Source organism: Hemibagrus wyckioides, linkage group LG11 (assembly GCF_019097595.1).
Source record: "Hemibagrus wyckioides isolate EC202008001 linkage group LG11, SWU_Hwy_1.0, whole genome shotgun sequence".
In the NCBI taxonomy this organism is placed as follows: Eukaryota; Metazoa; Chordata; class Actinopteri; order Siluriformes; family Bagridae; genus Hemibagrus; species Hemibagrus wyckioides.
In genome coordinates, this window is record NC_080720.1 from 26,088,352 (window position 1) to 26,100,693 (window position 12,342).

At 40.1% G+C, this 12,342-nt stretch overlaps 1 protein-coding gene across 2 annotated transcripts in view; it reads right to left on the bottom strand.

The window, feature by feature from the left end:
• pou3f3b (POU class 3 homeobox 3b) overlaps window positions 1-5,031 on the bottom strand; it is a 5,576-nt gene extending 545 nt beyond the window's left edge. The window contains exons 1-2 of one of the 2 annotated variants that reach the window (XM_058402117.1): window positions 2,841-5,031; window positions 1-2,486 (exon numbers count right to left, since the gene is read on the bottom strand). The exon at window positions 1-2,486 is cut by the window's left edge and continues 545 nt beyond it. In XM_058402117.1, the coding sequence (XP_058258100.1) occupies window positions 2,370-2,486; window positions 2,841-4,139 (1,416 nt within the window). In that variant the 5' untranslated portion in view covers window positions 4,140-5,031 and the 3' untranslated portion in view covers window positions 1-2,369. Of the gene's footprint in view, window positions 2,487-2,831 lie in introns of both variants that reach the window. The other variant, XM_058402116.1, reaches the window with a different exon arrangement.
• Window positions 5,032-12,342: the final 7,311 nt, after the last annotated feature.

Consider the following 12,342-nt stretch of genomic DNA (forward strand, 5'->3'; position numbering starts at 1 on the left):
AAAATACAGAGCAGTGCTAAACTAATTTGCTCTCAAGTATTATAAAATTGCCGAAAAAGTATTAATCATCAACATTCATGGAAGGACTCGCATCCTACAGTGTTGTGCTTGTCTTTTTCCGCCAAACTGAGTCTATTTACTTAGCTAATTTTCGCTTATAACCTGCTTGGAAAAAAGAAAGAAGAAGAAAACAAAACAAAACAGGCCTCAAAAACGTACACCACAACGAGCTGCACCAATCATAAAAGCCTTTAGTGTTTTCCTTGTTATGCTAACTTTATTGGATTTTTTTTTTTGGAGACAGTTGTAAACTTGGTATCAATAACTAACAATGCGGAAGGGTGGTGTTACATTATCCAATAAATGTCCTGAACAACGATCCAACAAAGAAAATGTTAAAAAAGAAAAACACTTAAACATAAACGTGTGCTTTTATTGCATGTGGGCTGTTCGATTAGAGAATGTAAATATTTTGGTGGAGTGCAGGGATGCATGTGCACATGAAGTCTAAGAGAGAGAGAGAGAGAGAGAGAGAGAGAGAGACTGACTTCTCAGAGACTTCTCAATGGTTCCAGATTTTAGCACTGTGCATGTGCATTTTGTTAAGATATTCACGCGAACATAGAATGGGGGTTAGATAAAATAGAGGGGAAAATATCACAGTGGAAGAGGAGGAGCAGCAATAAGGCGTGAAAGCTATCGGAGGCCCAATAATTTCCTTGATTTTCTACAAATTAATATGTGTGCTGCTCTTAAATTCAGGATCATCTTCGTTACACGACTACAACATTATTTTCTGAATCGTGCAGAAAAAAATATCAACGTCTGTCTTTGCATGGAAGCGATCTAATGGGTGCATCTTAGCTTTGACAGCTGTCATAAAGAAACCAGAAATTACAACTCAGGTGTACAACAAAAGCGAGCAACAAAAAAGCTAAGCAGCTGTAAACACTCCATCTCGGACAAGCCTTTAACTTCTGCCCCGTGGGATCGAGGCCCAGTGAATAACCATTACTGCTGCTACACAACATGGCGCAAAAAAAGAGACAAGAGCACATCTCCTGGCAAGAATAAAAAAATATATAAACCTCACAAAATTGCATGAATTAAAAAAGCTGCATTATAAAAGAATTTAAACATGAACATGGCGCTCGTGTATTTTAAAAATGTTGAGTGGTTAGCATCTACAAAAGAGGCACAGATGAATTAGCATTGAAGAATATATATTTCATTAAAATAAATCATTCTGTCTGCCACACCATTGGGTTAGCTCGTATGTCCCTGTCTACACAAAATTTCTCAAAGCCTCAAATAAATAAATAAATTCCACTTGAAATGCCCTATATGTGTATTAAAGATCTGCGGTTTTAGGCAAAACACACAATCATCATTTTTTTGTTCATTCTAACAAATTTATTGTTCTCAATCATCTCTTACGGAATCACTACTAAAATTAAATTACAATCAAATCATCACATCAAAATACCCTTTGTTGTCTACTGCCAAAGACTGATCTTGATTTGTGCTCGTTCAAAAAAAAAAATACAAAAAATTCAACCCAACAAATAAACAAATAGTCGAAATAAAAACCAAACAAACAGGGAAGAGAACATTTTTTTACACAGTTCTGAAACGGGGAGAAATAAATTACTGTTTGGAATAGTTCATATGTATCCCGAATAAAATATTAAAACAAAGCATTTGAATGAAAATATAAAGTAAATAATTCCGATCAACATCTGATCTAAGGAATCTATATATTGCCGGCTTTACATAGTCTCGTTTATTAAAACCTACCAAAGAATACTGCTTGGAAATGGCAGCATGGAGAACATCCACAGCTCCCGCAGAGGATTTCAAATAAGTGCAGCTGAGGAACCGTAAAGTCTTTGCAAACGTCTCTCTTTGATTTTTTGTATGTTCTTCGAAAAAAAAAAAACAGAAAAAGAAAAAGAAAAAATCCGTGTGACGTTAAGTCCTTTACATAAAAACGTTCACAAAATATGATCTTAGAGATCTGAAAATGTGAGCAGTTTTAAGGGGTTTTTTTTGTCTGTTGTGTTTATAAGGACTGGAAGGCAGAGGAAATATTCCATTCCGTGTCTTTTGTGAAGAAGAAAAAAGAAAATATATTATAACGTGCAGTCTTCTCTGCAAAAATAAGTCGGAAGCGTCGTGGATGCTGTTCTCTTCTTCGCTGTCGAATTTCATCCCCTTTTATTTTCTGAGGGTTTAACGTCCCATCTCAATACATGCAATGACCTGCTTTCGGTTCCATCTCATAAACAAGAGTGTGTAGGGGTAGTGGGTAGGGAGGGAGGGGGGTGTCATTTCATTTTCAAATGATTTCGAAATTTTCCAACTTGATGTCAATGCGCCAGAATTACCTGATGGAACGAACGTGTGGTTGTTGTCACCTTCTGGTCGCCCGCCTCGCTCGGCCCGTTTAAACTTGCATCTTTTAAGTAATCTACTAAAAAATGTCCCTGAAAGAAAAAAAAGCAGACAACCTTTTAGGTTAAAGACATTTGCGGGCCTGGAAGAACGTTAAAGCGGGGCGATATTGGGGAAACAAGAGGGGGACATTTTTTTGTTTGTTTTGTTTCTCTCTCTTTCTGATGAAAAATATATAACACATCTGCAGTCTCATTCCTATTTACCTCACAATCACAGTATCAAAATGTGTTTGCTATCTTCATGATAGTCTGTGTCAGATTAGGTGTATATATAAAATATGTTTTTTTGTTTCTTAAGTCTTGTTTATGCTTGCTCTACGTCTCACTGAACATTCGTTTGCAGTCCATGGAGGGGGGCGGTGTGTCTGCACTCACGTTGCCGACCTGCGAGTACACATCGTCCGGCGTCGGGGGCACTCCGGGCGGTGTCATGCGCTTCTCCTTCTGCCTGCGGTTGCAGAACCAGACGCGCACCACCTCCTTCTCCAGCTGCAGCGTGTCGGCCAGGGTGCTGATCTCCTGCGCTGATGGTTTTGGGCACTTGAGAAAGTGGCTTTCGAGCGCGCCCTTGACGCTCACCTCGATGCTTGTGCGCTTCTTGCGTTTGCGGCCCTGTGCCGCGATCTTGTCGATGCTGGTCGGACTGCCTGTGCTCGAGTCGGCCTCCTCCAGCCACTTGTTCAGCAGCGGCTTGAGCTTACACATGTTCTTGAAACTGAGCTGCAGCGCCTCGAAGCGGCAGATCGTGGTCTGAGAGAACACGTTGCCGTAGAGCGTACCGAGCGCAAGGCCCACGTCGGCCTGCGTAAAACCAAGCTTGATGCGCCTCTGCTTGAACTGCTTGGCGAAGTGCTCCAGGTCGTCAGAGGTCGGCGTGTCCTCATCCGAGTGTGCCTCGTGGCTGTTGGGACCGTGGTGGCTCTGCTGCTGGTGGTGCTGGTGCTGATGCTGCTGGTGGTGGTGGTGATGGTGATGCTGATGGTGGTGGTGGTGAGGGTGAGAGTGTGGGTGCGCGCCGTGTTCCAGCTCCGGTGTGCCGCCTCGCACCAGCCCAGGGTGCACGAGACTTTGGCCGCCACTCAGCATACCGTTTACCGTGAAGCCACCGGGTTGCGAGTAGATGAGAGATTGCTGCTGCTGCTGTTGTTGTTGCTGCTGACTGGCGGTAATGGCGGAGATGTGTGCAGCAGCTGCGGCGCCGCCCCAGGGAGCCGCGTGCGCCTGGTGTGGACCTAAATGCCGGTGATGCAGCGTGCTGGAAGTGTGCAAATCCTCGCGCGCCGTGGTGCTCTTCACATCCTGCTGCTGTTGCTGCTGAGACTGTTGCTGTTGCTGTGGACTGGCCGCCATGCCGACCGGACTCGTGGACCAAGGCGAGGCAGCCTCGGCGGCTGCTACCGCGGCTGCGGCTGCGGCGGCGGCCGCATGAGGCAGCGACGTCACCCACTGGTGTGCGTGGCTCAGCATGTGGCCGCCGTTGCTCGCTGCGGCCATGGCCCCCTGCATGAAGTCACTCTGCACCATTTTCACTGCCGACTCGCCTCGGAAGCCGCCGGAAGACACCGAGGTCGCCGCGCCGCCGCCCGGCTGCATGCCCGCACCTCCTGAGTCCGAGTGTACTATCGAACCCGACGATAATATACTACTGCTGGGCAGATACGGATTGGAAGCCGCCGTGGCCATTCCGCCAATCTTATGAACAGCAGTTGATTAAGCCCCCCTCCCTTTTTTTGCAGAAACTTTCTCTCGCGCGCTTTTTTCGATGCAAGCAAACTGTATCTCATGAATTATTCAAACTTTAAAAGTCTGAGTTGGGTTTGGGGCGAACACCATCGAAGTGCGAAGCAACAAATGCCAAGAAAAAGATACTGTGCACAGGTATAGGATGTAAAAAAAAAATATCCGTGATCTATACTGTGCAATTTGAATATTCGTACAATTCAAACATAACAGATGAATAGAAATGATAATTCCTATTTTCTACGCCAGTGTCCAAAAGCCCTCTGAAGTCGTAAATAGTCTTCCTTGTGTTAATCGCTTATGTTGTTTTTGCAATTTCTTTACAAAAACAAAAAAAAAATCTCAACGAAAAAATCTTAAAAAACAAAAACAAAAAACAAACAAACAAAAAAAACTTTGCCCCGCGAGTAAACTTCTGCTGGTGGAACACGGTGATATTTTGTCCTTAAAACCGTCCAAACGAATGCACCGTCACCGAATGGAAAGATATTAACCGTGGTTTTTATTCGCTCCTTTTGTCATTTGGCCGCTGAGATTTCTCTTTCTCCGGTCCCTCTTTTCTCTTTTCTTTTGCAGATTCTTTTATAGTGCTGTAGCGTCTCTCGTCTCTTTGTTCTGTTTTGATGTGTTTAAACCTGCCAAGCCGCTCCAGCTGAAGTACAATCCACTATTACAGTGTGAGGCGACGTCGCAAGGCTTCTTCCTCATTCGCTTGCTCTCTCTCTCTCTCTCTCTCTCTCTCTCTCTCTCTCTCTCGCTCGCTCGCTCTCGCTCTCTCTCTCTGGCAGTTAGCTCCGCTCTGTCCCTCCCTCAGCGCTTGAGGACACGCGACTGTTTACCCTGCGCCGCGCGCGTCCTCCGCGTCTTTCTCCCCCTATCCAAAATACGAGGAAGTCGAGCGCATGCTTCTTCCTGATTGGACGACCGCCGCGTGATTGACAAGTCTGGAAAAGCCAGCTTCAGGCGTAGACCCCCCTTCCGGTGATTTCAATTGGCTGCTTTTGAATTCAAGTAAATAAATCAAGATGCATAAACCGCGTGCTATATAATAAATAAAAAAACAATACGCATCCAAATAGATAGGCATGCTTCTGTCTGTAAGTTTTTAGCATCGTATATAAGACACATAGATGTCTTTTATTGATCCCCAATGGATCAATATAAACTTGTGGTACATAGTTGGCAGCCGATTTCATATAGAAATAAAGTGCAATGATGGAAAGAATTGCAATGCGAATAAGAGAAATGTACGCAAGTTACTGTACTGAGCTATTAATAGATGAACCGTGGAGAGGAAAGTTAGAGACGTGGTGTACAAAATGCCACATGTCAATTTATTAAACAGAAATGAACATAACTCTTTGGCTTGGCATGGATAGGAATTTAAGAAGTAGGTAAACACTGACATGATACAGAGTGCAATAAAGTTAGAGGTAACTACACATACTGAGAAATAAGTTATATACTGTACTTGTCCTCGTAGTAGTACCACCAAGGGTACATATCTTGTACCTTTATGTCTGTGTTTTACGCATGAATATACATATGGTGTATTTTTAAGTATTTTAAATGTGGTGTATTTTTTTTGTATTTAAACATCAGTTATGCCTATGGTCCATAAAGACTAGGTACATAAAATTATATTTAAAGGTGTATAAGATACATACAAAAGATGTACTTGTGATAGCAGAACCCTAGGGACAAGAAAAACAGTTTGATACCTTTATTTCACACACTTTCTTACGTAAAGACATAAGCAAACCATCAAAAAAATCTACCCCCACCCCGCACTAATACACTCAAAGGGGCACTTGCATGTGGCTTCTTAAGAGTTAACTCGAGACGATGCTACCAAGCGGAAACGCAGCGCGCGGGCAACCCCACTGGAACAGGACACGAGCGAAAGTGGCAACCAAACCGAGGGTAAAGCTAAGCAGTCCTTTGAGGATTCGCATAAGACATGTCTCGTAATTCGAGTAACAGTACCAAGGAACGACATGCACATCGCACATGGCATCTATTCATTTTCCAACTGCCTGTTTCAACACTAGTCCCCTACAGGATGCAAGCAGGGGCATAAATGAACGTCAAATAATGAATTGGAGCTGGCACGCCTGCTTGGCAAAAAGAGGCCAAACAAAGCTGATGAGCACGAGATGATGATTTTCTCTCGTTAATGTGCTGTAGAAAGAAGAAACATCATTCCCGAGTAAGGGTAGATACCAATTCACAAACTAATTGCAATTGTGCACTAAAGGCTATTTCGATGGCTAGTAAAGGATAGGAAACATCAGGTTTAATTTAGAGACCATATTAAACAGATCGTACAGATTTCCTGAAATGCACTAGAGAGAAAAGGAAAGAAGGAGAGAGAGAGAGAGAGAGAGAGAGAGAGGGAAAGAGAGGAAGAGAGAGAGAACGGTACATTCCCCGTGTGTCCCAGCAGGTTTAATTTGAATCAGACTAAAATAAAACGAGAGAACCTCGAGGATTTGTTTACACTGAACGCCAGAGCAGGGCCGCTGCCATGGGGCCGTCTAGTCATTAATATACAGCAGGCTTTTGGGGCTAAAATATATGCGTTTGCGTTTTTAGCGCGCGCTTTCAAAAAAAAAAGAAAAAAGAAAAAAGAAAAAAAGGCGTCTCGCGTGGCTGTGAAGAAACGCGAGAGAAAAAAAAAACCAAGAGAAGGAGAGTGGAAGCGTGCACGCAAACGGCCAAGTTTTGAAGTTTAAACGTAATCTCAAATGCATGGTGTTTGTTATTTGTTTGTTGACGGGACAAGGTCCCCACGTTCCCTGCTGAGGACGTCATTTGTTCTTAGTGCGAGCAAGAGAGGGGGAAAATCCCCAAGTATAACAAGAGACGAACAGTTAGTGCTGATTTTCATTTGCATAAATTTTCATATATTTTAGTGAAAATAATAGCGGTGCCGAGGAGAGCTCTCCGCTCAGTCGAGGCAGAGCGAAAATCTTAGGAAGGACCAGATCGGAGGGAGACTACACTAACCGAAACGTGAAAAAAACATCATTTGAGACTTTTTTTTGAGAAACTGGATTGGATGACCACGGTAAGTGATGCACATTCTGTCTTTTGGAATGTTAAAGGAATTAGGTCTTAGAGGTTTACGCACCATATAGCGTGCATACATGCATACACAAACATTACATATATATATATATATATATATATATATATATATATATATATATATATATATATATATATATATATATATATATATAAGCTTTCAGCTAGACAAAATCAATAGGGCATTGTGGTTAAGCTGCACGGTTTTGTAGTGAACGTCCTGTACAGAGAGGGCAATCAATCAAATCCAAACAGGACACTCTCGGTGGAATTTCTCCTGTGGACGCGCGTGCATGTGGCAATGTGGCATAGCAAACCCGTCCGCGTGAATCGATCCCTCTACTCTCCCCTCTTGACGAAAGTTTGACGAAACTTACGCATGCCGCTCTTTAAGAGCGATCAGCTTCAGTAAACCGCAGGTATAAGTAGGATAATGGAGAAATTCAGGAGGACAGACCTATATGCTCAGGCAAATAAAGAAAAAAACCCAAAACAAAACACGAACGTTTGTGCATGCGCAGGTGTATACAAAATCTATTCATCCATATTCTATTCTATTCTATAGTCTGACTTGTTAACCAATATGTCGAGATATTTTGTAGGAATCTATTTTGCGGTATATATATAAGCTCTCACTCGCTTTCCTCTTGGGTTAACTGCGTCCCATCTCTCCCCCAAATAAAGCCCGTTGGTTGCATTGCTGAACTGTGCGCTTGGGTTGCCATGGTGAGTGGAAGAAAAGAGGGAACACTGGCCGCATTAAGCTATATGTTTGTGCACTGGAGTCGAGATGAAAGACCTTTGGCGAAGCCAAGATGATCAAACTGACCCCTCACATTCGTTTTACTCCAACGCGTCGTTTTTTGCACTCATCTGAACCGAGCTGCTGGAAAAGCTGCTTTTGGATTCTGAAGGCTAAAATCCCAAATTGACACTCAGTGACGTGACGCGGCGCGTGTACGTACCAGCAGGTGGCGCGCTTACTTGCGAGAGCGCGCGTGATTGGTGAGTGGAGCCTTGTTATGAATTGATAGTATTTTTTTTTTCTTTAAAAACGATGTGCAAAAAAATCCCTTGCATTACTGAATCACAAAACTCAGAATGAACATCGAACAAGAGGCAACACGTCAGGACTTAGAAATCCCTGTTAAACTTAGATAGAAGATTTTAATCATATAAAATGAATTGTAGTAGCCTGTGCTTTCGAAAATAACCTGTTTCCTCCACATCGAGACACACAGACTGCGAGATATTTCTCCCATAAGGGTTTATCTTTTGTTTTTTCTTAGTTAATATAACACGATCTCCAAAAAAATGTAACATTTAAATATAGTGCATGCAATTGTTGTATTTAACAAAACAAGAACCTGAACAATTAAAATGCGTATATTTCGGATTTATATTGTTATAGTCAAACGACTAAATAAAGTTAAGACAATACGCATTTAATAACAATAAAAAAAGTTTAGAATAAAAAATATTTTGCGCCAAGGATCCATCCTGGTAAAGTACACAGCTTAAAGCACTCCTGAGCTCAAAGTATGAAATATATCAAACATTTTTTTGTCCGAGACATTTTACATTTGTATTAAATTCATTATATTAAATTATTTCTTTATTTGTGTATAATTTCTTCTTTTAAGAATACACGTGCAATGAGTTATTTAAACTGCAAATAAGTTTCAATGTCAAATATACACAATAATTGTTTTTTTATTTTAAGGAAAAGATGGCACACAATGAACAAACAAATAAATATATTCCTGAACAGAGAGAGAGAGAGGAGAAAAAAAAACTCAAATACTATTTGCATTCCTTCGATCTTCTGTAAATCCACCTTTTAAGCACGAAAGCCCAACGGGAATTAAGATTTAAAGTATTTAAATAAAAGATATTCCCGAGTTGTGCTTGTGCATTAATAGTGCTTGAGTGCAATATCTGATGCAATAATGTGCATCGAAATGGTTTTATTTCGGTTCGTCATTAGGATAATGTGATGCATTATAATCAACGGCGCACTGTTGTTAACATTTTTTTTTATTTCTAATTTTGTCATATATCACATGAGGAAAATGTTTGAAAGTAATGAAGAATAGTGACAAGGTTAGAACTTACTTACTAACAACGCGCTGAATCCAGGAAAGTAATTTTGCTTTATTAATATAGATATTATTAAATAGATTATTTATTACAGTGCTCTATAATGTAACAACAACAACAACAACAACAACAACAATAATAATAATAATAATAATAATAATAATTATTATTATTATTATTATTATTATTTTATTTATTTATTTATTTATTTATTTATTTATTTATTTATTTATTTATTTTTATTTTCATAATGTGGAAACCTTTTCTTTATACAAATCCTCTTTTCTTGTTTTGGCATCCAAGTTTTGGCTACATTAGTTTTTCCACTTGAGCTAACAGGTGATGGAAGCTTATGGCTGCCAATTAGAGTCATCACCCCTTTCCCCAGTCAGCATCATTTATCATGGTAATATCATTCACAATTTAATCATTTTCTAGAACAGCAGAATAAAGGCATATCCAACATTTAACACTTGAAGTAAAACTAGATTTGATATGTCACTACAGTCTCAAGTATATAGTGTACCTTGTTTGTTTATCAGTAGATATATAGTACTGTCAAACAATCCACATACACACACACACACACACACATATAATTATCTCAAATCGTTAAATTAAATTGAATGTGTGAGGTGAGGTGAGGTAATGACGCTGATTGATAATCAAAAGTTTATATTGTTTGTTAGCATGTTTAGGTCTATTAATTAAAACTAAAGTCAAAGTTTTTATATCAATCATATATTGATGGACTGGCTAAATTTTATGGAAAAAAAGCAGAATTTTGGTAAAGTTTCAGTTTTTCAAAATGTCATTCATACCGCACATCCATATAAAAATCCAGATCACCAAGTCGTCACTTTTTTTATTTTTTATTTAAAAATGTATAATGTGATAATGTTCTATCGTTGGCAGATCCACTATAGGGCTTCATGCCTAACTTGATAGTTATATGAATAATTCATGGTGGTCAAGTCACAAGCAAATCCTGTGCGTGTATATTTTCAAGAGTTTGGTGGACTAATTGGTTATCATTGACAAGGAGATCTAGATCTACTCAGGTTCAGCCTGACCACAGCGTCTAATGGCAGTGTCTGAAAAGTGCAAGTGTTGTGTTTCAGTGGCAAGATCCTACCAACATTAACAAAATACATCAAATTGATGATTTTATTATCATACATTTTGAGTGTCAAATGACCTCTTGTAAGATGGATAGTGAAAACCTGAAGAAAAAACAGGCCACAGTAGATCACAGGTGTAGGAGTGTGTGGCAAATTTGTTCAGAAATATTTCACTTGCTGATGCAATGCCTCACTGCTAGTGTACGGATGGGTGTACTGGTTGTGCTTGAGTGGGAGATAAGAGATAAGTCAGGAGCAAAGCTGAAATGAGAAAAGGTGTTTGTCAGCAGGCAGCAAAAAAAGTTAAACAGGCCTTGATCATCTCCTCCATGTCAGAATGGACTAAGTCACACTGTTTGACTCTCCAGAACGGGCCTTTCCTCTGCTTAATTGTGTCATCTTGTACTGTACACATATTATTAGATTTAGGATCAGCATTCATCAATACTTCTGTTTACTTAAGTCTCATTTGCCTTGGTCTTTCTATACATCTGAGTTCAAAAGGTGAGCTGTGATGTTTCCGCTGTAATGTAGCCAGCTAACTGTGTGTAGCCCACGCTTGTGGCTCCTGTGTTTTTGTTTGTCAAACAGCGCCGATCCCCCAGGAGAGCGGTTTGTGGTAGCTCCCTGCTCAGGATTACATTAATCAAAGCATTTTATTTCCCCAGAGACGTGACGGCACGAATCACCCCAAATCCCAATCAAATTGGATAACAGAGAAACAGAGCTCACTGAATGACCTCTCCGCCTTTTTCACTTCTCGTATCAGGAGGAAGGACGGCTTTCCCGCAATTCCAGTTTCAGTACGGAAAATAAAGCCTGTGTTTGTCCTATTGGTGAAGGGAGGCAACAGGCTTAGTTTAAGTGTGAGCTAGCATTCTGATTTAAACCTATGCTTCTCAAAGTTGGGACACCAGCGGGCACGAGATTCCTTGTTTTTTTCTTTTTGTGGAAATAACAACCCACTAAGTTATTATTAAAAGTCACATTTTTGAATATTTTCCCCCGTATGTAATTCTCATACAAGATTCATTTAGGGCATTAATTCTCAGGGTATTGTATATATATATGATCACATTTTATTCACATAATTGCATGTGCAAAAACTTTGGATCACTTTGAAATTTTCCTTCAGAGATATTTGTTATTATATTATGATTCGGTGCCTTGTTGTTAGTCCTTTAGTCTGATCTACTGAATGAAAAAGGATTTAATCCAAACATGTATAAATAAAGTCAAATGGAAACTAAGTTTTATTAAAAAGTTTTCATAATAATATTTTTCTGTAAGTGGAAATTTCAGGAATAAAAAGCTTTTCTGGCTGAGTTAGGTTAGGATTAGGGTTAGGGAGTCCTTGGCTGTTTCGAGAACTACTATTTTAAAGGATATTACTAGACTCTGTAAGAGTATGAACATATAAGTGCCTGACGGAGGGGAAAATAAATAAAGTCTAAATTTGTAACCAGAATCAAGTATTGAAATAATTACAGACTAGCTATGGATTTGTGTTCCTCGTTGTGGACGGTACTGTCCAACATACTTGGCCATTAAATCAACCAATGGGCTTGTATGAAAAGCTCAGTATGAGCCAAAAGGATTTTCAATGGAGAACATTTACAATGCAAGGGTCTACTAAAACCCAAAATAGGCTTAATGTGCATCCAGGAAACTGCCCCACTGTGGTCATGCAGTTCAAATACGGCAATATTTAGCTAACTCACCTTCCTTGTCAGAAATAATGCTTTAAAGAAAAAATGTATTTTGTTATTTGCAAGGGAAAAAAAAGGAAGCGGGTGCAGACCTGTCAGCATAATGACTGTATAATAAAGCTGGCA